Source organism: Dermochelys coriacea, chromosome 25, assembly GCF_009764565.3.
Source record: "Dermochelys coriacea isolate rDerCor1 chromosome 25, rDerCor1.pri.v4, whole genome shotgun sequence".
NCBI classification, from domain to species: domain Eukaryota; kingdom Metazoa; phylum Chordata; order Testudines; family Dermochelyidae; genus Dermochelys; species Dermochelys coriacea.
The window spans coordinates 5,942,695-5,969,027 of NC_050092.1; the positions used below are offsets into that span (position 1 = coordinate 5,942,695).

Consider the following 26,333-nt stretch of genomic DNA (forward strand, 5'->3'; position numbering starts at 1 on the left):
CCCTTTTAAATTTATGGGCACAGGTTGTAGTCCTGTCTCTTGACACCTGAGATAAAACTATGGGTGGAATAAAGCATTTAGAGGGTTTTACTGTTTTCCTAGACAAGGATGCCTGACCAGTTTTTGGCTAGGTGTGTGTCTGATTTGAAGACTGATGTAATCTGCTCTTCCAATAGCCTAATCAGTCCTTTTGAGATGCACTTATACTAGGGTCATAGAGGGATTAATAGCTGCTGTGAACTTTCTCCCTGTGTGTTCAGAAAGCAGAATCAACTATTAAAATGAGTAAATTGTTGGACAGATTGTGCTTACTGAAGATTAAATGAATTGTTCATTGATGCATGCAACCCTTCTTCCAAACTAGGTGGCAGTTTATCTGGGAGGAGACAAGCACAAACCAGTGAGAACATGAATAGCAGTAAATGGAAGTCTACCTTTTCACCAATTTCTGACATCAACCTGACCAAAACTACAGATAGCCCATTGCAGACTGTTTCATCTCTGAGCCAGAATTCCCTGTTTGCCTTTAGGCCGTCCTCTGAGGATGGCATGGCCATAGATGCCAAACTTGCAGCACACACAAGGAAAAACATCACCATGTCCTCCTCTGGGACTGACGGACTCAGCCCCAATACAAACTCCGTTAATGGATCCATGTATAACGGTGGACTGACCACAGACATCGGTTTACACAGCTTTGTTGATGGTGCTTCTCTTCCTCATAAGACTTCAGATGTGACGACCCTCAACTCCTCTCTGGGTTTTCAGTCACAGAGGAGCAAAGATGTGGGGATTATGGAGACAAACCCCTTTTTGAACAAGAGGCAGCTTGAAGGCCTAGGCAGCATGAAAGGAGAAGACTTAAACCGGTCAGGAGTCAAAAGTAAAGAGATCAGTGAATTAACCATTCGTCCAGGGGCTTCTTCTGAAAAAAGTTCCTTGCAGCACAATGGCAAGGTCGGCAAAGGACGGGACCGTGATGTGGAGTTTAAAAACGGCCACAACCTTTTCATTTCTGCTGCTGCTGTATCTTCTGGTGGCCTTCTCAATGGCAAAAGCCTTTCCACTGGTGTCTCATCTGCAGGCAACCCAGCACCTTCTGTTCAGACGCACCATCCTTTCTTAAACACATTGACCACTGCATCGCAGTTCCCCCTGGGCCCCATGGCTTTGCAGGCAAACCTCAACTCGGTCACAAACTCCTCAGTATTGCAGTCCTTATTTAATTCAATGCCAGCTGCTGCCAGTCTGGTCCACGTGTCATCAGCTGCAACCAGACTGACTAACTCTCATGCTATGGGGAACTTCTCTCCTGGGGTTACAGGTGGAACAGTTGGAGGTAGGCAGAACTTTGTTTCTCTGGTATAAGGGCAAGGCTAGAGGAAAGTGTGGCTGTGTTTCTCTCCAGGTACAATACCATTTCACTTCTGCAGGAGGTGGAGCAGCTCTGGATTGACTCTGTCCTGCATCTCTCACGACTGATAGAATAATCAGCTTTCTTTCTGCTAGATGAACATAGAACTAACATTAAAGGAAATGGGAATGCACCTAGATGTTCTGATTTTCATAACACGCAGTTGCGTCAGTTGTCACTATGCTGGAACTAGTTTAGGTCTCCCTGCAGGTCTAAAGGTTTAATATGCTGTGCTGCCCTCTCTGAATAGTTAAGGATATCTGACTTGTCAGCTTCAGTGAAGGTTGAGATTAGGATATAAAATTCTTTCCCCCTCTTCCTTGTTCGTGCTGAATATCTGTATCCTTTTCAGATGAGATGCTGATGGGATTTGTGTAGGATCCTGCTGGCTCTTAAACTGAGACATAAGAGAGCGTTTCTGAGCCATGTGCACCTCTAGCATTCTGTGCTGCTGTTCTCGTGAGACAAACTAGTGGAAACTAGTGAAAGCAGATAGGAAAGAATCTTCCTTTAACCCCAAAGTATTGGCAGGTTCAGACAGGTCCTGCCCATAATCATTCATTCACCATGTTGGGAAATCCTAACTCTCACCTCTTAGCGTTTTAGATTTGCTGGACATATGCTCTCTGCCCTTGCAGCCTTGTAAGTGGGTAAGCAGGAGGGAACAGCAGTCATTTGAGTCTTCAGGTAAAGAACTCTAGTGACTGGATAATCTCATCAAAAGCTTACCATGTGGCATAGAATCAAAAGGTCTGCTTTCTCTTGGGTCTGGCCATTGTTCCCCATGGCATTTACAGGCTGGCAGTAGGAAGGTAAGTGACTCTCTTGTACTTCCTGGCCTGCACCATTATCTCTCATTGCTTGCTGCTATTTCATGCTGCATATTTTGTATGGGGCTGTAACTGCTATGATTTTGCTTTTTTGGCTTTTTGTTGGTTTCTCTTGTCACTTGTGACTGTACAAAGCCCATCTGCTGAAGCTGAGTTTCTTTCTCCTGTTTGCAGGTATTTTTAACCATGCGGTGCCTTCTGCCTCCTCTTCTCATCAGTTTGGAGCCAGTTTCAGCAGCAGTGCTGTTTCTAGCAGCACAATGCTAAGCTTAAACCCTCTGCAGGCTGTTGCCAGCACCTCATCCTTCCAGTCCCCCTCCTCTAGCTTAGTAACATCCAGTGAGAACAGAGCTGCCCAACACCTGAACAGAGCGCCAGTGCAATCTGTTTTTCATACCCCTACTCCACCCCCTCCTAATGTTTCATTACCTCCTCCTCCTCCATTACTTGCTTCTAACTCTGAGCCTGCACTCCTGCAGAACTTGCCGTCCATCCCAGCTAATGATGCTTTTTTACCATCCTCTGCTGCTGCTTCTGTCCAATCTGCTAATGCTTCTTTGTCTATTAAGCTAGCTTCTCTTCAGCACAAAACTTCCCGTCCCTCCTTTACAGTCCATCACCCACCTCTGCCCCGTTTGGCGCTGGCACAGACCGCGCCCATGATCCCGCAGTCCAACGCAACTGGCACGTCCGCTATGTGGGTTACACTTGGCATGCAGTCTCCTTATGCTTCGCACCTTTCTGGGGTTAAGCCACGATAAAGAGCTTGCTTAGCTAACAGTTCTTATTTTGTAAGGTAAGGCTAGAGAAAACAGGAGGTTTGTACAAGATACTAAATGACCTTCCTTTCCTTTTCAGCCATCAGCCCATAACTGAGCTTGGAATCGGGGTGGGGACAGGTTCTTTGATTTAGAGATCCCAATAAAATTTGGAGAGCAGGTAATCTCCAGGCAAGCACCTCAGTTTTGGTAATCAGGACTTCTCGACACACTGAGTGCCCATGCTGTAACTCATCTGGTATCCAGGAACGTTGTGTTCAGGCTGGGGTAGCTGCAATTACCGATTTACGTTATTTGAAGCAATGTTTCCTGCAGTACTATGGCTTGAATACTTTAGAATATGTGCCGCTTTGAGAGCATGAGAAATATTAGGAAGAGAAACTGATGGTTCATCTTTTCCAAGCATCTGACTTGATATACAGCCCTTCAGGGGTTTGCTGCCCACTCTGCGTTTTGCAGGGTTATCTCCCTCACAAAAGGGTGTGCTCCCGTGCAGGTTGGCATGTCATTACCTTGCATGCTGCTGTTGCTTTGACAGTAGGTGGCAGCGTGGTGACGTTTGTGGCATCATACCAAATTTGCCCTATAAGGCTAACAAAGGAGAACTCTAGGTCATAGGCTACAACTTTTTTTTTCCCCCCTTGGAAACAACTGAATAAGGATGATCTAGTGCAGGGTTGCAGATACTGTGAGCCGAAGCAGAGTGCTGTGGAAAATGGAGTTACAAAAGCAGCCTGGTGACTCATGTCTGCCTCATAGTGGCAACCTGATCTAATAATTCTCTGTATAATCTGCCTGTGATTATCATTTGAATTAGATAAGAATAAAGCAGGAAGTCTGCTTCCTGTCCCTGATAGGTAAAGCACAACAGATTGCATCAGCCATTGGGCTGTTGCCTGCCTTGGCAGTCTTGGGCTTGCTAGATTGACTATGCTAGGTTAGTTAGTGGAATACCCTATGCTAAAATCTAGCCCAAGCTAAGTAAGGAATGAGGCTGTGGAAGAGAGGAAAAACTCTGGAAGGTGTGTGTACGCATGCATGTCAGCAAAGCAAGTGTCAAAGAATCTTTCAGAGCAGCTGCAGAATGATGTGCACTACCAGAAAGTCTCATATTATCCTTATGAAAACCTTTGCTTTTTATAATGCAGTTCAGGATTGCCTAGTTAAGCCCTCCTGCAGGTCCTTGATACTGCTGCTATCCTCTGATACAGAAGTACATGCAGTAGAGCAGAGGTGGGCAAACTACGGCCCACGGGACCGTCCTGCCCGGCCCTTGAGCTCCTGGCCTGGGATGCTGTCCCCCCTCTCCCGCAGCGATGCTGCCCTGCAGGCAACATGGCTTGTGCCCCCCCCCCCCACCTGCCAGGCTTTCCAATAAGCCTGTCCTGCCACTCTGAGCTGCATGGTAGTGGGGTGGGTGGAGTTGGATAAGGGGCGGGGGGCGGTTGGATGAGGTGGAGGTTGGGGAGCAGGAGAGTTGGATAGTGGGTGAGGTCCTGGGGGGGTAGTTAGGGAGTGGGCAGTCAGGGGACAAAGAGTGGGGGGGTGGTTGGATGGGTCAGAGGTCCCGGGGGGCCTGTTGGGGTGGGGGTGTGGATAGGGGTCAGAGCTGTCGGGATAGGGAGCAGGGGGGGTTGGATAGGGGGTGGGGTCCTGGGGAGGCGGTTAGTGGCAGGGAGGTCCTGGGAGGGGGTGGTCAGGGGACAAGGAGCGGGGGGGTTGGATTGGTCGGGAGTTCTGAGGGGGGCAGTCGGGGTGGGAAGTGGGAGGAGGCGGACAGGGGGCAGGGGCCAGGCTATTCGCAGAGGCACAGCCTTCCCTACCCGGACCTCCATACTGTTTTGCAACCCCGATGTGGCCCTCGGGCCAAAAAGTTTGCCCATCCCTGCAGTAGAGGGTAACACCCTTTGCCTTTTGTGGCATTTAACTAAATTACAGTACACCTGAGATTCTTATCAAACACTTTGCATGTAGATAGTGTGTTTACTGTCATATTCTCCAAATGTGATCAAATCCTCACAACACTTTTATGATATAGGTAAGTTACCTCCAGATTTGCAGATGGGGGAAGCTGAAGCAGAGAGGTCAAGTAACTTGCCTAGAGCTGCAGCAGCAGCTGGAGTCAGTGGAAGATGGAAACAGTCCTGAATTATAAAGTGGAATAGGGTGGTGGCTGGAAAATAGGCTTGAGGAAACGGGGGGCTATGGATGGAAAATTTGAATTTGGAGAAGAGGGGTGTGAATAGAATGTGAGGGATTTTTTATAAATATTTTTTCATTAGAAAATGCCAGTTTATCAAAATTGAAACTTTTTGCAGACAGGCATTTGTTTAGACAAAGCTGTTATCTGGAAGGTATTTCAGGTTGCAGGGGAAGAGACCCTCTCCTCAGAATAATCAGCTAGACAGGGCACTCACCTAGGATCTGGGAGATCTGGTTTCAGGCAGGGTCTTGAACCTGTCTCCCACATCCCAGGTAACTGTCCTATCCACAGGGTCACTGGGTGCAGGGAGCTTTCTCTGTTTTTTTGGGAAAGCTTTGAAAAGGTCTTGGTTTCGTCCTGCTGCAGAACAAAACCAAACGGCAGAACTTCAGCAGTTTTCATTGACAGGAATTCTTGTATTCGGGCCAGTCTAGATGTGACTGTGGCTACGTTTTTGGGGTCCTTTGTTTATAGCTGTATGATGTGGGTGCGAGCACTGTGAAAATGCCTTATTTTTATTAAGTAAACCACACCTGAAATTAGGACTCCTTGGTGCACTGTACAAATTCATTAGATAGTTCCTGCCCCAAAGTGCTTCCAATCTAAATGACAAGACATTTGGGGGGGGAAGAGGCAGCACCAGAGATGAGCAGTGTGTCTCCTTTATAAACACAGAAGCTAGATGTAGGGCAAAGGCTTAGGAACTGTGGCACTGGATTTGACACATGGAGGTGCCTAGGCCAGCATATGAAAAGGTCAGTGCAGATAAATATCCAAGCCCCCAGTTCAGCATGGTACTTAAGCATAGTCCTGATCCAAAGTCCATCACTGAAGCCAATGGAAAGGCTGCAGTTGACTTCCAATGGGCTTTGGATCAGGCTCCATATGCCTGATTTAAATACATGAATAATCCCAATATCTTCAATAGGATGACTTCTGTGTTTACCCAAGGAGGGTTGGGGTGTGATGGAAGAGACCTGTTGAGTTATCATCTATCTCTGATTTTGACTGATATCAACACATGGTTTGTTCTTCTTTCTGTCCCTGTTGATCCTGGCTAACAGGAGGTTTAAGAACTATATAGCAAATGACATTTCTGGCACACACTGGATTTGATGCATCTAACTTAGATGGGTCTCTTCCTCTCCTCCTGTCCCACAGGTAACTAGGATTTCTACCTCAACCCAATGTGACCTATGCAAGGACAACGTGGACCAACTTCACTCAGCTTCCACTGAAAGGTGCTCGCCTGGCCTGGCAGGGGTTTCTACTCTCTTACTACTGGACAAAGTAAACAAACAAATAAACAAAAGACCTAAATAACAGAGAAAATAATATTCTACTGTGAATCGGAGTTGAAAAATAACTGCAAAGGAAAATGCTTAAAAAAGCTCCAGTTTGTATTGTCGATAGTTTAGATAAAGTATTTATCTTTTTTTAAAAATGAAAACAATTTTGGCTTATTTTATTCCATCTAAAGTCATAAAAAACCACAACTCATTGAAACCATTCTCTGAATAATAAAGGACTGGCACACCAGCAGAGATGTAAAGAGCCTCCTCTCGGTGCTATTTCATCCGTCAGAACTGTGCCTCTCTAGTTCAAATCCTTGGTGCTGAATTTGAGGGTTGACCAATGCCAAACCCAGTTCTCAGAAAGGTCTGCTTTTATTTATTCAACTCACTCTGTTCATATACCAAAGTCCATTGGCTTACAGCAAAGCAGGAGCTACAGAGAATGGCAGTCTTTTTGGTTTTGGGTGGTGGTGGTTTTTATTTTTAACAGAGCTTATGGCTCAGTTATCAGGCATTTAATATTGTTTGTTACAAACAAGAATGCAATACTCCCCTCTGGAATGGCAGCTAGATTACTTGATCTGACCCGTGCAAACTCAGCTGGTTCAGACACTTTGAACAGAAGAAGCATAACTTAAGTCTAGTCCTGTTAGACTACTTCACTGGGCCCATTAAAGCCTCTGGTGGCGCTCAAGTCACTGTGAATTTCAGTAGCTAGACTGTTAACTTGTTTTGGGGTGTCATTTGGCATATGAACAGGGTGCATAATCACTGGTGTTGGTCAGGCCCTTTTTAACAATATTGGGAAGATTGAAAACCAAGCTTCTATGCTGGGGCAGATAGCAGCAGATTTTCTCAGCTTGTTGTTTTTGTTGAAGTACAATGTATTTTGTTAGTAAGGTTTTGATACTTGATTCCGAAATGGCTCAGCCTTGTACATTTTACTGACTTCTAAGTGCATTCGCTTTTGTATTTCTTTGCTTTGAATAGGTTTAAATGGTAGTTCACAAAAACACCACAATCTAGCTTAACTTGCTGCCACACTATCAAACTGGTGCATTTTGAATTGTATTGTGACTTGGTGTTCTGTGTACAGAAAAGCATCACTCCGAGCAGTGACCGTATTTTATAGATGTGATGAAAATTTATAAATTTCATAAACTTTATTCAGTTTATTTTTAGGTTGTGTGATGCACAGTAAACTTGTAAAAAGTTGTTTTTATTTATTCAAGTGCACAAAACGGGGAGGAGGATCCATTAGTTCATAAACATCAATCTGCAGCATAGAATGGACCAAGCGTCAATAAAGGAAACCACAGTAACAGAAGGGGAATCACTACAGCAAAGTGACTTGATTCAGAACACATCGGTGCTAAAGTGAACCCCTGCTGGCCTAAGTTCTGTGTGGGGAGATACGGTCGTATTGTGTCAAAGGCACTTGGTGTCCTCCAGCAAGCAGCCATTCACTATAGAGTTGATCTCTCCCTTACCAACTCCCTAGTGCGGTTTCCCTTTGTCACAAACTGCTGGGCTTCGTGAATCAGCTGCCTGATTGCACTTGGAGCAGGCCAAATATCTCTTCACACTCTCCTGTGCTGTGCTTCCGTGGCTGGTTTGATCGGTATCTCCGTGAGTACTGTGCTGGTTCTGTGTGTCCAGAGGAGCTGGTGGAAGTGTTCTACTTTCCTATTCTCATCAGCTCCCTCCTTTCCCCACAGGAGTGAATTGTCCTGGAAAGTTGCAGTATCCTGATTGACAATGCTCACCTTCAATGTATTTCAAATTGGCTGCTTCCCTCTAGACCACGTAGTGGGCAATGGAATAGAAGTTAACAAGCTCGGTTACCCTCTCCACTCCTAAGTGTCTCAGCCTCTCCAAAAGATGCCGTGTGTGCAGAAGCTATTAATGTAATGTTGCCTTATTATTGATCACTAAAGGGACTGATCCTTATCCCTAATTTCCAGGAATATTTTTAATCATTTTCTGGTTTGTGCATGGGAGAGGAGAGGGAGGAGGTGATGCATCTAGCTGGATTCCTAGCAGCAGGGAGAGAACCTAGAGAAAGGAAATTAATGCTGGGGGAGTGGTAGCTGAGAAACATCCAGTAGCTTCTAGTGGAAGCCATAAACAGTTATGTCCTGGAATCCAGGAAAACATGTAACCCAGTTATTGTTCAGCTGTGAATTGGGCAATGCCAGCCTGATCCAGATCTTTGGGTAACGGAAAGGTGCAGGGCCTTCTCAGCAGTCTTAATCTCAATTAAAGGCAACAAAATGCAAACTCAGTACCTTGGAGGATTTTAAAAAAAAAAGGTAGGTAGTGAAATAATGTGAACAACTGCTTAAGGGCCCGTAGCTTTACCCCGCTATATGTCTCGGTTACATCCCTGATTTAAGAGATGGGTGGGAAATGCATGACATCACTTGAGTCAGTCTGCTTTCACCAGATAATGAATTCCCATCCTGGTCATGTGCAATGGGAGCAAGACCTGCAGCACTTCCTAGCCATTATCCTCTTAAAGCATATGACCTCTTCAGCACTGTTGTTTTGCTAAAGGGTTTAATGAGAGACTTTGTTGTATTGTGAGTTTCAAACATGCTTGTGAGGGCAGTTGGCCCTGCTGGGATTCCAGAGCTTCTCTGCCTTTGTTAGCTTCTTCCTTTAAATTTGACTGTTGCAACCTTCTGTGTTCTGTGCACCTTGCTTGCTTGCGGATTTCGTCTTCCCAGTAATCTCAGTTGAGATGGACTTCTGGGTAAGTGTCAGGCAGGCTGATCCTGATTCAGGGCAGAGTAATGGTGCAGGCAAGGCTATGGAATTTGTTGCTTCTCACCAAAAGGCGCCTTTTTCTCTGTTGCACCCTGGGAATCTCCACTTTTCCATGGAGAAATTGGGAAATAGATTTTTAAAGTTTTGGGGAGTCACATGATGCACTGGGGTCAGGCAAGAGACCTGGGTCTTACTCCCTGTTCTTTCACTTACTCACTGTAATCTTGGGCACGTTGGTTCAGCATCTCCATATGTTTCCCCATCTGTAAAATCAGGAGGATACTTGCCTTGCTTCATAAAATGCTTTGAGATCTCTGGGTGAGAAGCTCCATGTAAGCGTGAAGCATTAATAATAAAGATCTAATCTGCATGGCTGGTAATTTATGGATATTTGTGACCTTAGTAAGAAAGCTCGGTGCCAGAGCTGTGAGACCTATTCTCAGTAACCTGAGGTGGTACTTTATTTATTTTAATATTATTTAAGCCAAAATGTGAAGTGCAAGAAAGGAATTCTTTCTGGTTTACACTTTCATATGCTTGGCCCAGTCATTCTTCTACTGTCACAAATGTTCCTTCTCATTCACATTGCTGCTGCTGGCAGGGGGACTCGTAATGAAGCTAAAATGCATTTTGTAGCATCTACATTGCCAAAAAATTGAATTTCCTGAATGTTGTGTTGAGCTAAGCCTGTGTGGCCCTTTGTGAAACAGCGAGGTGGGGGGTAGATGTTTGCAGATGCAGAAACAAGTTGTTACACACCACCAAAAAAGGGAAGAGTGCATCTGCTCCAGTTGTCTGGTTTGCCTTTCCCAGCCCTCGGACAACATCTTGGAGTGTCAGAAAGTTAGGAGAGCTCCCAAGGCATTAATTTAAATTAGCTGTTTTCGGTGGATTAGTCATTCAGTAAGAATTCGGATATGGGACAGTGGTGGCTGAGGAATCCACTTTCCCTTGTGTACATGAGGGCTGCATTGGAATGGGACCGGAGCCCTGGCTGTTGTTGACATGGTTGACCTCCTGTCAAATCAATTTCTGCCTGTATTTCCTCATCTGTAAAATGGGGATAACGGCACTTGGCTGCTTTTTGTAAAGTGCATTGATCTTCCTGGGAAGGATCATAAATACTAGGTATTAAATCTAGTCACTCATTTAAGTGCAGGTTGCAGGAGTGATGGTTTCCCCAAGTACTTGGGGAAACTACTGGGCAGCAAATTGGGGAGGAAGGGGAGCAGAAAGTGGGTTTGTTCCTAAATGTGCAGAGTCATTTGATCCTCTCAAATGTAGTTGGTTAAGGGTTTGTATGGAGGATCCCATAGCCTTCCATTTAAAAAAACAAACAAACCTGAGACAGATACATGCAGCTCTCTTTAAAGCTTCCCATATGTATGAACATCAGAGATGATCCATTGAGGGTGCCCTCTCTCCTTGAGAGAGGTGTTATTGTTAGCAGTGCCACTCCCCTGTTTGTTTCCTCCCAATTTGTTTATAATCTAGACTGTCAGGTGAACCAGGAATTAAAGCCAACCATTTAAAAATTGCATATTAAAAGAATTCAAACTTAGGTGAACTATTGTGGTAGCACTTAGGGCTGCTGGTTGTAGATCAAGTCCCCTTGTACTAGGTGCTGTAAGAGAGAGAGCTCCTGCCCCAAAGCACAATCTAAGTATGAGATGGCAGGTAGCACAAGAAGACAATGAGACTTTCTAGTTGTTTGTTATTATTGCTCCCTTTATTGTGGGGATAAATATCTGTTAGAACACAAATTGTATTCACCCCATTGATGATTGGCTTTGTGAACAGTCTCAGTAGAGAGGCCAAGAATTGGAGTGGGCTATGTAGGCTGAATTCCCCTCTGTATAACAGTTGTGCAGGTAGGTACATTGACTGGGGGTGCGGAGAATCTTGTCCAATGACTGCTTTTGCTGTCACTCGAGTTGTGCTTTCTGATTGCTGCTTGCTTCTGAAGTGATTGTGCCTATCACTGGCCTGTGGATAGACAAGAGCTTTAAAGCTCCAGTCCATGCCATCCTGTCGCACTTTCCCACCCCCAAAATCACACGGCTTTGTTTTTAAATTGGTGCAGTTATTAAGGTGCCAGAGCCTGTTTTAATATACTCATGTTAGCTGCATAGCAGTGAGTGACCCTGAACTCATTGATTTGGGTATTGGAGAAAGTCATCTGAACCAGCAGATTTCAGGCCCTGTTTTTAGAAGAGTGAAAACAAGCATTTACATTGTGTCTTTCATCTAAAGATTCCAAAGTTCAAGCAGTTGCTTCAAATTTGCTTGACAGATGTGGCTGTTTTTAGGTTAAGTTACATCTTGGGCCATGCAAACCTTTAGCTGGGTGTAGCTTGCAGTGGCCCATGTGCCTTACCCCACTGATGGATGGATTTCCTCTCATTTCTTCTGGGGGTTTGTTGCTTGAATACTGCAATACTGTTTTTAATTTCTTGGCTGTGAAAGTTTGTCTACATATGGGATGAAGTAATTTTGCTTCTGGGGAAAATGGCATCTGTTTAAAAATGATCGAATGTCACATGCCTCAGAAGATTGATTGATTTGATTTTTTTTAAGCACAGAAATGGAACTAAAAATGGATGGAGAGGCAGGGAAAAGAACATCATTTACACCCAATCCTCCCTCCCTCATTCCCCTTTATACTGGAAATGATGACAAAAAATGGAGGGTAGAAGGAGATGTAGCTGTAAAATTGTTTGCGAAATGGAGGCAAGTTTTATTCCTATCTTGGGTGATTCAATCCTTTATTGATAGCTGGATTTATTTAAAGAAAGATCCTTGTAGAGGAAATCTGTAATCCCTCCCTTCCACACCTTCCCTTTCTGGAGAAACTGACAATAGCTCTGGTTAAATAGGTGATAGGGTAGGTGGGAAGGTGACACACAGCCAACTGCTAGACTTTCATCTCTGGAGACCTGGGTTCAAATCCTGATTTGATTGTGTATTAAAGTAAATTGGGTTTCAATGATGTTTGTTCCCAGCATCCTGCCATTTTGCTGAGAGTCCTAGGACCAGGATAGCTGGAGTGTGTCAAGGCAGGGAACTGCATTAACCATGCTGCATCAGGGACAATTTGTAATGCCTGCCATATGCTGTAGTGTCTACTTAGGTCTCGCTAATGTGAGTGGTCATTTGTGGGAACACAGTCGCTTCCAATTGTTTTCTTAAAGTCCAACATACGTTTCCCTTCTCTCAAATGTTCATTCATGGAGCCCAGTTCTTTGTGACGTCTAGGGAGACGCAGACAATTTCCAAGGGTGTTTGTAAGATGAATTCAGGGTTCAGTCCATCTCTCTGGAGTCAGCCAGGCAAATTTTGACTTCAATGAGAGCAGGATTGCTCCCTGTGGTGTAGCTGGAGGAATGGATGAGGTAACTTCAGCATAAAGTGTGTGTGGTGTTTTTCTGTTATGTTCCGGTCCTGCGAACACTGACTCCTCTACCAGGAGTATCTCACTGGTAGTAAATGCTATGCCCCCAAGGAAGTGTTGGCAGGATCAGACCCTTAAACTGCTAGTGTCTCATCACTCTTCCTATTTATATATAGATACCACACACACACACACACACACACACACACACACACCAACCAGTCTGCACAGCTGAAGGCTGCACGCCACCTTTCCCATGGTTGCTGGAATGGGTGAGGGAGATGTCAAGAGCTGGGGCTTGCTGCAGTCTCCCATAAGCTGCTGTTTTAGGGACACATTTTCCCCTCACTGACTAGACTTCAGGCCTACAATAAAAGCCACCCTCCACCCATTCTGAAAATGGTGCTATTTTCCTCCCCAGGGACTATCAATACACTTGACAGTTTTCTTCACTGACCTGGAAGTAGCCTTATTCATTAGAGTCTAACCAGGATTGCTAAGTAACTTCAGTCACAGGTGCTGTTCCCTGAAGAGCTGTAATTAGCTTTCTAACTCTGTACTAGCTGTGAGGGCTCTTTTAGGAATTTATTGACCACATATAGTCGGTTTGCTTTCTGTATTGAAAGCAACCCTTTTGTATACCAGAGCTTGGAAGCATGAAAACTTTGACACCCTTTTTTTTTTTTTTTTAGAGGGAGTTTTCCTAATTAATACTTATAGGTTGTTGCTGTTAATAATTCTGCTTCTCTTGTTTTGCCTGAGCCAAAAGCATTAAGAGCACTGGTAGCTCAGAACGATTATTACTTTCTAATAAGAAATGGAAACTGTACAGTGGACTATAAATCATTAATCTATTTAAATCACAGTTTGGGGAGAAATTAGTAAGTGTTTTTGTGAACTATCTCTGCAGCACTGAGGAAAATCACAATAGATGAGGTTTTTTAAGTATAAATTTAGTCAGTGTAAAAGTATAATTTTTTTTTTGTTAATTCAAATTCCCTTCCCCTGAACAATTCCATAGATGACCTTTTGTTTTTCACGAATGAGTTGGACTTACTTTTTATTAAATTTTGTGCCATATTTTATTTATCCTTTATGAATTATAAATATCTATCTATTTAGACTGAATATTGCAATACCAGATGCTGTTGTTGTGGAACTTCAGGGCATAAACCCAAAACTAAAACTGAAAATATCCCTCCAGTATATTTAGCGATTGTGACTGTGTCTAAAAGTCTTTTTAGTTTTCATGCTTTAATTTCAATATTAAAGATGAGCTAACCACTTCCTAAAGGTTTGAAGATGTTAAGCTGAAGTTCTCTCAAGTTTGACCCTGTGATTCTAAGGTACATCTGGTTGCTTTTCTGGTACAGTGGAATTGTCCTTTGGAAAGGTGATATTTCTGGTGTCAATAAAGAGAAAGCAGAATGGACTAATCCAGCCTGCTTGGCTCCACCCTCCTGCCCCCCAATATAAATTCTTGAAGTGGTCAGTTTTAAATTAAAAAATTCTTTAGGTCTGTTCTTTTTAAGAAAGCATTTTAGGAGTGGGAGTCTGTCCTGGCTGGGTGGGACTGGACAGAGGAATGCAAATGAAGTTGCTGTTGCTCAGGAATTGATTAGTAAAACTTTTAACTACTAATAAAAATCCATTTTTCAATGGATTTAAAACAAAAAAATACCCATTTTCTTGCTTAGAACATGTGATATGGGATGTTTCCTAGTGAATAGGAATTAGTTTATACATTTTAGCCTATGAAATTGAATTATTTAAAATTCAAACTTCCCCTAATTTATCTTTATTTGGTTTTTTTATACTGGTATGTTGCCCTGTCATTCTTCCATAGAACTAGTGTGAATTCTTCTGGTGTGTATATATGTATGTAATATTATATATATATATATTATATATATATTTTCCACCCACCCTTCTAATTTCCACAATGCAAGAATTAGTTTTTTTTTCTCCCCTCCCTTCCACTTTAATTTCTTGTCTTTTACCTTGATTTGTAATTGAAATAATGCTTTGAAGTTTTGTCTTTATATTAAAATGTATGTATTTTAATATATTGTACGGTGGTGGTGCTTCAGTACTTTAGCAGGCGGGTTGTTTGCTTTCTTTACATTTCCAATGAGGGTTGCATTTTGTATCCTCCACAGCACGAGTGCAAAGATCCCTTCAATACTCTCCAGTTGCTACAGCAGTGGACCTGCAAGGCTCCTGTATTCTTTCACTGTCACCGAGTATAATTGGGCAATTGACTTGACTTCAGCTGTAACAGTAGAATATTCACTTTGAGCCTCCATTCCCCTATAAAGCACTACATGATCTTCTGAGGAGCTAGCAATTGAAATTCACATTACAAAAAGCTTTCCCTTGACTCTTGCTAAGTGACTTGGTTGCTCAACTTAATTTAGCTTTCCTTAAACTCTCCTGCCTGGAGCAGAAGTGATGGTTTAAAAACATTTGCTAAATTGGTATCTTACAGTGGAGACAAAAGGCCTCACCATTCAAAGCAGTCACATGCTCCACTGAATAGAGATAGATTTAAGGCTGGGCTTATGTGAGGAACTTACAGGGTCACAGCAACACACTGAGCAGGTGCTCCATTCTTAGACACACATTTTCTTGAGTCCTTCCTTTGCAGGGCTTCCCTACAGTGAGTCAGGCCCCAGTAGAAGAAAGCATGGCAGGAGAGAATTCAGGAGCCTTTGACCTGTAGAGGGGATAATATTGGCTGCTGCTCCTGCTATGGGATCTCTGCTGTTACAGTCCCACTAGGAATCTCCTACCTAACTGCCCTACTCCTGGCAGCTGCTGTTGATTTTCACAAGGGGATCTGCCATACCCATTTCAGCCCCACTGCTGCAGCCAACCATTCTGGCTCAGACATGGGTAACAAGGGTGATGCTTTAAGCTAGTTTAGTCTTTCTATTGACTCTGACAATTACACCTTTGATCTGCTGTTTGCTTCCTTCCTGTCCAAAGGGTCATATCATTTTGAGTTCAGTGTGGGCAAACATTAGGGTAGGTGTTTCCTAAGAGCACAAATCCCACTGAAAGTCAAGGGAGCTTAGGTACGAAGGAAAATCCAAACCTTTACTGATTGAAACTTTTATTCCACTTTAAACCTTTCTTTTTGAAGAAAATGCACATGGGATTCTTACACAGCAGCTGCAATTTACACCCAGGTTAAAACAATGAAAGGTTTATTTAAAACATTGATTGTACAACCTATGAACAGCATCAGTATATAGTACTTTTGTTAGAGCAACTAACCACAAAAATGAACCTGAACAGATAATAAACTTCTGCATATAAATGACCAGTAATAACAGATTCCTAAACCAGTTTCCCATTAATCCTGAAATGTAAAGCTAGTTTTGAGTTACTGGGCACCTATGCTCATAACTATTCACAGCATGTCTTCATACATTCAATTACATAATGAAAGTGAAATTTACGTACCTCCTAATCTAAGCAAATAGCTGGAGATGTTCCTTGCTCACCTAATATACCCCCCCCCCAACAAAATGCCCATTTCTATACAGTGTGCAATGATAACTAAGCTTAAGGTCTGCCCTTTGAAAGGGTAACAAGAAAAAGCTAGTGTTTTTGTACAGGGAAGGCAAAAGAGGGAATAGTTATACAGTAGTTTGAGTGGTCTAAGTAACCAGTTCTCCAGTTCTGAAATCTTAGCTGTCATGAGCTATGTTCAAATGGCCACCTGCCAGGATTTTAAATATTGTGAAAGATTTCTCAGGTAAGGTGACCGTAGGGCATCAAGGGACAGTCCAGTAAAACAAACATTGAGAATTGAGTCAGCCAGCGTACTAAGCAACGCTGATTCTAAAGGCAATTGCAAGCTGGCTGAACAATCAAACAGGGTTTGAACACGAGAGAGAGATACTGGGTGTAATCTTTTCCCTAATTCAGATTGGTTTATTTGGTATGAAACTTGCATTTCCCAGCTTTCTCCTAGCTAAAAAAAGCTCCAGCTTCCATAATGTGATGTACTAATGTTATGGGGTTAATAAAAAGCCTGCTCCTGGCTTAGGCTGAGTTGTCTTAGCCGACTTACAGGAGACAAGATAGTGGGAATACAATTCTTCCTATCTAGCTGCTGACAGGGGGGATGGGAGCATAACCCTTACGACAGAGTTCAAAGCACCCTCTTAAACACCATTTCCTAGGTCAGTTGATATGGAGCCTTTGCCTCAGCTTCGGTGAAAGTGGGCAAAGACTTTAACTGCAGCAATGAGACAGCTGCTAGAACTGAGCCTACTTGGAAACTTTAGCAGCCCCCAGATAGCGAGAGCCATATTTGAACAAACCTCATCCTTACTCTGAAAGGGGAGTGCTAGGCTCAGTACCAAAACCATGGATCTGTGTTCTGTTCTACCTCAGGCCACCAGCAAAAGCAATATAGAGGCAGCTGAGGTCATGTTCTCTAAAGCATAAGCTCTAGTGTGCTCTTGCCTAATCCTCTCTTGCTGCCTCCTGGGGCAATGAAGAGGAAGGCATGGCTGGGCTCCCAAGGTGTTCCAGGGGCTCCCCCACTCTTACCAGCCAGAGGTTCACCACTAAGCCCCAGAGTGAGCCACAAAGTGGAGGTACAACTTCCATCACCCAGCTGCAGGCTGCTCTCCAATAGCATTCCATGTGGACAGGACAAAACATCAGTTAAACTCGTCTACTACATCCTCTTTGTACAGGGCTCATCCGCCGAGTCCTAGAGCTGCATGTAGAAGCTACTAGCAACAGCCTCCATTGAACACACGTGGTCCTGGTGCAGAGGTGGGCAGGGCCCCCCCCCTATCTCTACTGGAGATAGTAAAATGTTGTAGCTGATGTCTTGTACTAAAACAATGAGCCTCAACTAATGTTCTAAACCCCAATTATTTCCTCCTTGGGAGTCTCCTAAGTAAGAGCAGTACATGCCTGAAACAATTGCATCCTGCAGTAAAAAGCTGCCTCTTAGCTTGAGGGTTTGTCCCTATGCACTTACGTTGGTTTGTGTTAACAGACTCGGTACTGCTAAGTCAGCAGGTTCAAGGCTGGCAAGAGGCTAAGCCGTGTAGCTCTAGCCAAGAGCCCTACCACAGAACTCATGCCAGGCTGTAACTTCTCTACTGGTAGACTTACAGCAGTTAAAGAAGGTGGCCTTTTGTTTCCATCCAAAGGGAATCTCCACAGAGGTGCTAGGGGGAAAATGCTGGTCCCTGCTAGGTTATTGAGGACGAAAGCCATTGAGGGAGAAGGCTGCCTGCAGCTAGGGCCTCCCCTTGCAGCTGCTTTGGGGAGAAGCACTTTAAGAAAAAATTAGATCAGGTCTCCCAGCCCTCCAAAAATCATTGTGGATTGCTTTGATCTTTTCTGCTCAAACTCCTAAGGATGAGGGAAGCTGCAGAAACAGATGAGGGGTGTTGTATATGGAATAAAGCCTGAAGTAGCCCTGTACAGCTATTCTTCATGCTGTGGGACCCTGTCTCCCAGCTCAGCATGGACAAGATGTGGTTCTACCCCCCCACAGTTCTACCTCTCACACTGCCTCCAGTAAAGGGGACTACAGCAGCATCCACCCAGCTGTTTTTGCTAGCCCCACAGTAGGCTGCCTGCTCTGGGAAGCCAATGACTGTACAGCACCCCCCCAGGCAAGGGAATAATGCCACTAAGAACCACAGCTTGCTCTCAAGGTCAGGGGGAGGAGTTTGGTTTAGACTGCCTCACTGCAGGTTTCTTTCAAACCCTTGCTTTGCTCACTCCTGGGCACTGGTGTGAGAGCCACACCCCCACCCCATGCAGGAACTTGGAAGTGCATTTTAAAGATGCTGTAGGGTGGCTCGTGGTAGCTGGATTCATCTGCATTAGTTCAAAATTAGACCTTAGTAACAGTGTTAAGCTGAAACGGGCCCCAGTCACCCTGCGTAGATGTCATCATGCAGTCGCTGCTGCTGTAGGTATGTATAAAGAAATGAAGACACTGCCGCCTACAGCTACACTGTCAGCTGGAGCAGCAACAGCTAGGGAGGGGGGCAGGAGCACCAGCAGTCACATAAGTTAACCCTGTTTAGAGTAAGGGCCAGTTCCTCCTCCCTCCATTTGGGGGTAGCAATCCATAACAGAGGAGGGCTTCCCTTACCTGAAACAGCTGCTCCCTGCATCTACCTTAAGTAGCTGAACAGTGTCCAGTACAGATCTAGTAGCTAGAGTGAGCCCGACAGAGTTAAGTGAGGGAGAGGGGTGAGTCTGGCATTTCAAGGCCAACCCCACCACTATGAGCAAAGGAATGCTATCAGCCAAAAAAAGAACCCCACCCCCTTAAAAGACCCTCCTCCTCCCCTTGAGATTAGCCAATTTTGCAAAAGCCAGCAAAGCATCAGCTGGCTCAGGGCACCCAGGTGACAAACTCCAGCCACCAAGGGGCGCAGCAGGCTGCCTGCAGAGCTGGATGGCCAAAGCCCTGAGGCCATTCCCAGCAGAAATGCTGCCACTTCTGGCATGTTTTTGGCATAAAACAGACACTGGCCCTCTACCCCAGATCATCCCTGCCTTATAATAGCACCACATGCTGGAAGACCACTGGGCTGCTCCCACCAGGACAAGTGCAGCCAGGTTTCCACATCAGCATCATAGCTGATCCCCTGAGACTCTTAATGGGGGCTTTCAGTGGCCCTAGGGGCAAGCATCTAGTGAGTAACGGGCAGCCCATAAGTCCCTCAGCCTAGCAGTTTTATGGTCCATCAAGTTAAAGCTGACACAGCAATGGCCAGTTAAGACTCTTGCTGCGGGGAGATGGGAGCTCGGAGGGGCTGAAGACAAACAGGAAGGGGAGTGTGCAATGAATCCGTTAAAAAAAAAAAAAAGACATACAAGTTATCTGGCCCATAAGTAAGTCACTTGGTCCCAGAAGCTCCCCCCCCCCCAACAGGGGGTTGGTGTTTTCACTTCCGCCCTCCCCCCCCCCCCCCCCCGAGGTGGCTGAATGCCCATTAAGCCCCACCGGGGTGGGTGGGGGCAGAGGCTGCCAGGCTATAGCTTGCGTGTTCCCAGCTGGAATCGGGCTTCCTCGGAGATTCCGTACTGCTCCAGGGGGTCCTGCAGCGAGAGCACATGCCCGTAAGTAAGGGGGAGCAAAGCACCCATCCTGCCTTTCCCGCACAATTCAAGGGAGGTTTGCCCCGGCTGATCTCAATGCCTCCCCTTATAGGGCGGGGCTGCCTCACAAGGCTGCAGTACACGGGGACAAGCTGCAGCATACGAGATTATATAGCCAGAGCCATTCCTTTACTTAAGGCCTGGGCATTCAATTATGGTCAAATTAACTTCTAGCCTGAGTGTTGATTCCTAGTCAAAGCAGGAAACACAGGGTGGTGGGAATGGGGAGTGTGGCAAAGAACAGTCCCTCAGCCTTTGGAGGCTGTGAGACAGTTATGGGAGCCATTTTTTTAGCCATCCTAGCACAGAAGCGTGCGTGCTGGTGTCACACGATCACCCTAAGGCTTGCTGGTCTCTCCATCAGAAAGCAGGAGCAGGGCAGAGGTGGGGAAGCCCATGAGTGCACAGGCAGAAGGGGATCTTACATAGCCCTTGCCTGATTTTGCCAGGTTCAAACATTCATTAATCAGTGTTAAATTAGTAAGAGCTCTGCCAGATGAGAACTGGGCATCAGGCCAATTACACCCCTGCTTCACAGCAAGCCCCATAGAAGACGTGACAAGCTATAAGCACTTTGCATTGCATAGGCAGGTACTTTACTCAAGTACCAAGCACCTGAAAGACAGAGTCCCAGCCACCCCCATACACCAGTGCCACTGCACTGAGCAGGCTCTAACCTGACCTGCACTGGAGGTTCCCCAGCAGCAGGCATGAAGTTAAATGGGCCATTGCTGCAGCAGTCTGTACAGCAACCCTTGGGTGCAGGCAGGTTCCTTAAAACCGACTGGAAGCCCTGACACTGATGGTTTCAAGAACTAAGTTATTAAGGGGTTGCTCTTTCCCATAGGCTGCAACAAGCCCCGGCGGGAGGGGGGGGGGTGCAGAACAACAACAACCTCCCATGGTTCTGGTTGCTCCAATTCTCTCCTGGTATAAACCAGGCAGCAACCCCCCCACCTCTCCCTAGGGACTGACTGTTCCTGGCCTTAATGGAAGGCAAGGGGCTAGTGGATGATAAATCAGACACTCACCTTCCCGGTCATCTTCTGAATCTCATTCCGATAGAAAATCAAACTTCTTCTCATGAACTCGTAGCTGTGAGGACAGGGAGTGATTAGCTGAATCGAGGGGATGTATTTCACATGCTGCTCAGAGCCCTACAGAAGGTCTCAGCTCTAGCACCAGCGCACATTCTTGCAGCAGTGCTCGTGGGGCATGGGGCAGACTTTATGCTAGATGGCCAGTGGGCATTTTCCCCCACAGGCCACTGCAAAGGACCATTGGCCACAGCCACCGTCCCAGCCTTGTCAACAGAGCGAATGCGCCTTGTGGCTTCCTATAGTCGTCTCTCCACAGAGCTTAGCTGGCAGTTTTCCTAGTGCAGTGCCAGTGGCTGTGATCAGGGAAGCCACCAAACAGCAAGTGAAGGATCAGTCCAGGTCCAGGAACAATTCCCTATTCAGTGACCAAGATAACGACGTACAGGAGATGTCTCTACTGCACTGGGCAGAGAGCTCCTGGTGCTGCTTGCTGCCAAGCGAGCTCCCTCTTCTCCCCCCAAGTCCAGCGGGGCACACCCAGGGCTGAGCTGCGTTCTGCAGAACACGAGAATAGCGCAATGGTGGAGAAGTTCCCCCCGCCCAGCCGGCTGCCCTACCTGGCTCTTCGGAGAGCCTCAATCCACTCCTGGCATTGCTCCTCAGTGTCACATTCAAAGGAGTATTTCCTGTCCGGCTCCTCAATGAAACCTGCCGGGGACAAGGAATGGATGGTTGAGAAACGCTCCCTGCACCCACCAGCAGGTGTCACTGCGTTCCTCAACACCAGCAACCTCTTCGCCTGTGCCAGGCCACAACTATCCTTTTATTTATTTAAAAAGGGCAGGAGATCCACTAGCAGAAATTAGTAGGACCAAGCCCCAGCCCCCTTTCTCTCCCCATCATCTCCTCACTCAAGCCCCTTGTGTAGCATGGCCTCAGACACACTGCCCCACTCCCCTCTTTCAGCAAGGGACACACCCAGCCTCCCAGTCACACACTTTCCAGTGGGACCAAAGCTTTAGTCAGTTGCTTTCAAATCCTGAAGGGGCAGTTTGGGGCACAGCTGCCATGAACCCCCCCAGGAAAGCCAGCGGCAGCAGCACCCAGTAATGTGGTTTGTCACAGGCACAGCCCATTAATCCCCCAGTCATTTTATTCTCTTGGAAAAGTTACAGAACAGCCAACTGGGAAAAGCTCACTGCCAGCAACTGTCCATCGAAAGTGGCACAGACCCAGCGAAAGGGGCTCATATCCCCCTTAATGCCCATTTACAATGGCTCAGGCTCACAGGGAGAGGGATAGCTCAGTGGTTTGAGTGTTGGCCGGGTAAACCCAGGGTTGAGAGTTCAATCCTTGAGGGGGCCATTTAGGGATCTGGTGGCAAAAATTGGGGATTGGTCCTGCTTTGAGCAGGGGGTTGGACTAGATGACCTCCTGAGGTCCCTTCCAACCCTGATATTCTATGATCTATTTGTACCTTTCAAAAGACACCCTACCACAGAGCTATATGAAGGATACACAAAGGAATCAGCTCATGCATCATTGCAATGCAGCCACCTCTGGGATCGAACAGGACAGCTGTTTAAACCACACCAAATTTCAGGAGGGACAGCAAAGAGCACCACATCTCAAAGCTTCAGCAGGGAACGTAACGAGGGAGAATGTAGCTGAACAAGTTGGAATTTGACCAGGACACTGAGCCTAACACCTCAGTTCTCAAAGAGAGCCACCAGCTCTTTAATGAGCTCAAGCTGAGGATATAAAAGAGTATTACATGTACAAAGGGGGCAGAAATGAGATGAAGTTATCCTAGAAACAGGAACTGACCCTTCTTGGCTCTTTTCCAAAAGCTAACACTGCTGCAGAGTGGAAATCGACTCCCTGTGTGACTTCAATGCTTTATCAAGATCACATCAGACCCTTTGACTAATTAGCTCTGTTCTTTAGGATATAATTAACATAGATCTGGGCTCCAGCTTGGAGATAACTCAGCCAAATTGCATCACCAAATCCCTCTATGCGAAGCAGTGCAGGCAAACGTCTGAGGGAAGGAACTGCCACCTTGGCCTGCTTTGTTGCTGACCTGCAGCCTGTCGTGCTTCTGTGCAGAGCTTTGGGATAGCTGGAGTCTGTGACAGTCATTCCAGTGGGATGGCAGGGAAGGGCTGGATGACTCAGTGGGGTGGCAATAGGCTGCAATAATCTGTCACTTCAGAGCACGTGGCAGACTCCAGCCCAGGACAGCAGTGAGAGCTGCTGGCTCATCATTAGTACACGTGAAGTGAGCTTTGATGGATCTGATGAGCGTGAACATCACAAAAGTCACCACTAATTGCCCCATTTTGTTAGCAGGCTGAGTAAATTCACCTGTCGCCCTGGGAGGTGATCTTTCCGGAGCAGGAGACACCATGTTGGGATGGCATGGGAAGCTAGCAGTGCCCTTGCTGTACCCATTCAAGGGATACAAGACTCCGGTCTCTCGGACTGCCAATCCAGCACCATTTAGCAGAAAGCTCATGTCCCAGGGTTACTGCTACTGCTGAAGGGGCGGGGAAGGCCCCGGAGCAGCAGGAATTCAGACGGCAGGCTGGTGCCCGGGCAGCTCTCTGTAGGCACACTCCGTTTCAAGAGGGTCCAGCGGAGACCGTGGGAGTTCGCCTCCATTCCAGCAAGCAGGGACTGAAGGCTCCGCACGTTGAAACAGCTGCGCCGACAGCCAGGCCAACAGATATGGGGATGGCCTTGGAGGAAACATCCTGTTATTTTTGCCACATACCATTTACACAATGATTGCTTGTTGGATGAAAGGCTGCTTACAAAGGACAACAGGCCACGAGCCAGCTGGAGCCACTGCTATCGACACAAGGCCAAACAGCATGGCGGGAGTACCGGGAATAGGACAGCCCTGACAAGTGCTTTATCTGAGCCTCTTCATTTTATTTTTACCAGAAAAAAAGAACCTAGATGCAGCAATGCGTCAATATCCAGTCTTCCCAGATGAGAATTTCTTCCACTGGTGTTTAACAATTCATACATTTCCACAGCTCCTTTTATCCCACCGAGCTCTACAAACTGCACCCAGGGATCACTTCAGCTAGCAGTGAATGCAGCCACCTCTGGGACAGAGCACAGCAGCTACTTAGCACACAGCATCACTGTATCGCGGCTTAGGAGAGGGAATGAAGAACTGAAAATTCTTATTGAAAAGCCTATTGATAATACAAGGGGGAGTCAAGAGGCAAATATATAATTTGTCCAGGGCACCAGAGCTAGCGTCCTGACTGACAAAACGCGAGACAGGGTCTTCGGTGACCGCAAGTGCTAGGGGTCTTGGTTTTCACACCTCAGCCATGAGACCGCCTCTTCAGAAATGCAGTAATTATACCACAAAGTGGCAATGATGCAGTACAGAGCGGGAAGGGGGCCTCTATTGAATCCCCAACACCACTTCCTACAACACCCAGGATTTTTCTTAAGCGTCTCCCCTTTCAAGTACTGCCTCTGCCCCATTTGGGATCTGACACCCCCCCACAATACGGTACATAAGCTGACTCCAGAAATGTTTACACTTGCCCTTCCACCGCTTGACTGAGAAGGAAAAAGTTACACACCACATCTTAAGGAGAGTGAAATCCATGAGAATCTTTATCCAAAACTCACTGATTGAAAAGACATTCTCCTCTTCTTTGGTGATTCTACAGTGTTCCAGCAGCAAAGCTCCAATTGGCTAGAAAGAAACCCAAAGAGAAGGTTTAAGACACCACTCCCCATTGTTCAGCCAGTTCTATAAACATGCAAGACATCATCTTGAGAAAGGGAACACAGAGTAATGTGGGGGACATAGTGACTGATTCATGAGAGAAAGATACAACTGAAAAGATGCTAGTGCAGAAACTACATTTCCTAAGGTATTTTAGTTCTTTGGTACTAGCTAGATAGTCACAGCTCTTTCACAGTTTCCCACGTTTAGTTTGCTATAGCAGGGCTTTCACAGCAACTCAAGCAAGCAAAGATACTGATAAACCACAAAAACTACTGAGGGATGGACTTCAGGGAAGGCATCGTAACCTGAATAGAACTGAGTGAGTTTAATGTGGAGTGTTCTTTAGGCAGCCAATTTCTTTGTCTCAGCAGTCAGGCTTCACTGTATAAATATATTTTGTGCTGATTAGTATTTGTACAGTGCTTTGGGCATTTATATTTGCTCAGTATCATTTTGGTGCTTTAACAAACAGCTCAGTGATCTGCCCAAAGAGAGATGAAGGTAAAAGTTTATTTCTTGTTCTCCAGAATCAAGTCCGCAGAGCAAGTTTGTCTGAAAGATGCAGCAGGACAAACAGAAATCCAAATTTAGGTTTGGTAAAGAAAAAGCGTGAGACTTTGCAGAAGACTAATGGAATGTGTCAGTGCATTCAAACAATGAAATTTATTTTAAAACAGTTTATTTTAAACAAATGAATTTCACCAGCAAAATTTGCAACTCATATATAATATATATATAGGGCATGAGCAACCAGAGAGCAAAGCTAAGTATAAACAAAACTGATTGTGAAGTGTGGCAACTTCTTGGCCAGATCCTATGATTGTAACTCTCAGAGGAGATAGATAAGAAGGAGAAAATACCCTAAAAAGTGAGAGTGCAAGGATTCTTAGCCCTGGTCTACACTGGGGGGGAAGGAGGGAGAAAAATCAATCTAAGTTACGCAACTTGACGTACTTAGATCAACTCACCCTGGTGTCTTCACCACAGTGAGTCGACTGCTGCCGCTCCCCCATCGACTCCGCCTGTGCCTCTCACAGCGGTAGAGCACAGGAGTCGATGGGGGAGCGCTTGGGGGTCAATTTATCACATCTAGACTAGATGTGATAAATCGATCCCCACTGGATCGATCGCTGTCTGCTGATCCAGCAGGTAGTGTAGACATACCCTTAGGGTCACATGTATTTGTGATTGGCACAAACTACAAAAATATCAACCCGAAAACCTCGTCTTCAAGACTGTTAAGTGGCATAGAAACAATGCCATGCTGCACTCATCATGCGTCTTATATCCAAGCACTTTATAAAGTGGGTTTTATTACCACCAATGAGGAAACAAATGTAAAGAGAGATCAAATGACTTGCTCAAGGACACGCATCAATTCATTTGCAGGAACAGAACACAGGAGTCTTCAGCTCTCAATTCCTCTGCTCTAACAACCAGACTTATAAAGGTCCAAGTAAGGAATATTAATAAAACACAACTATTACATTGCTTCAGGATTTTCTTTTTACTTTTACCAGGTCTGGCACATAGGCAATGATGCAGGTATTGTTTACAAAGGCATCTCAGTTCCATTGGTAGGGGATTAGTTTAAATTTAAAATCCAGCTCACTAGTTTCACATAAATGAATTGCAGTCCTGCACAAACGCGTGGCAATGATTGTTTCTCAGAGATCGTCCCTGGACCATAG

General features: G+C 45.6%; 2 protein-coding genes across 20 annotated transcripts in view; one reads left to right on the plus strand and one right to left on the minus strand.

Annotated features, from left to right (window-relative positions):
• DOT1L (DOT1 like histone lysine methyltransferase) overlaps positions 1–10,046 on the plus strand; it is a 123,831-nt gene extending 113,785 nt beyond the window's left edge. For all 16 annotated transcript variants that reach the window (XM_038384309.2, XM_038384299.2, XM_043502755.1 and 13 more), the window contains 2 exons: positions 365–1,339; positions 6,388–10,046. In XM_038384309.2, coding sequence (XP_038240237.1) covers positions 365–1,339; positions 6,388–6,395 — 983 coding nt within the window. In that variant the 3' untranslated portion in view covers positions 6,396–10,046. The remainder of the gene's footprint in view (positions 1–364; positions 1,340–6,387) is intronic.
• PLEKHJ1 (pleckstrin homology domain containing J1) overlaps positions 1–26,333 on the minus strand; it is a 92,982-nt gene that overhangs the window by 64,679 nt on the left and 1,970 nt on the right. For 2 of the 4 annotated variants that reach the window (XM_043502761.1, XM_043502762.1), the window contains exons 3-5: positions 24,540–24,606; positions 21,497–21,587; positions 20,871–20,934 (exon numbers count right to left, since the gene is read on the minus strand). In XM_043502761.1, the coding sequence (XP_043358696.1) occupies positions 20,871–20,934; positions 21,497–21,587; positions 24,540–24,606 (222 nt within the window). Of the gene's footprint in view, positions 1–15,779; positions 19,780–20,870; positions 20,935–21,496; positions 21,588–23,246; positions 23,621–24,539; positions 24,607–26,333 lie in introns of those variants that run through there. The other 2 variants (XM_038384313.1, XR_005290260.2) reach the window with 2 other exon arrangements.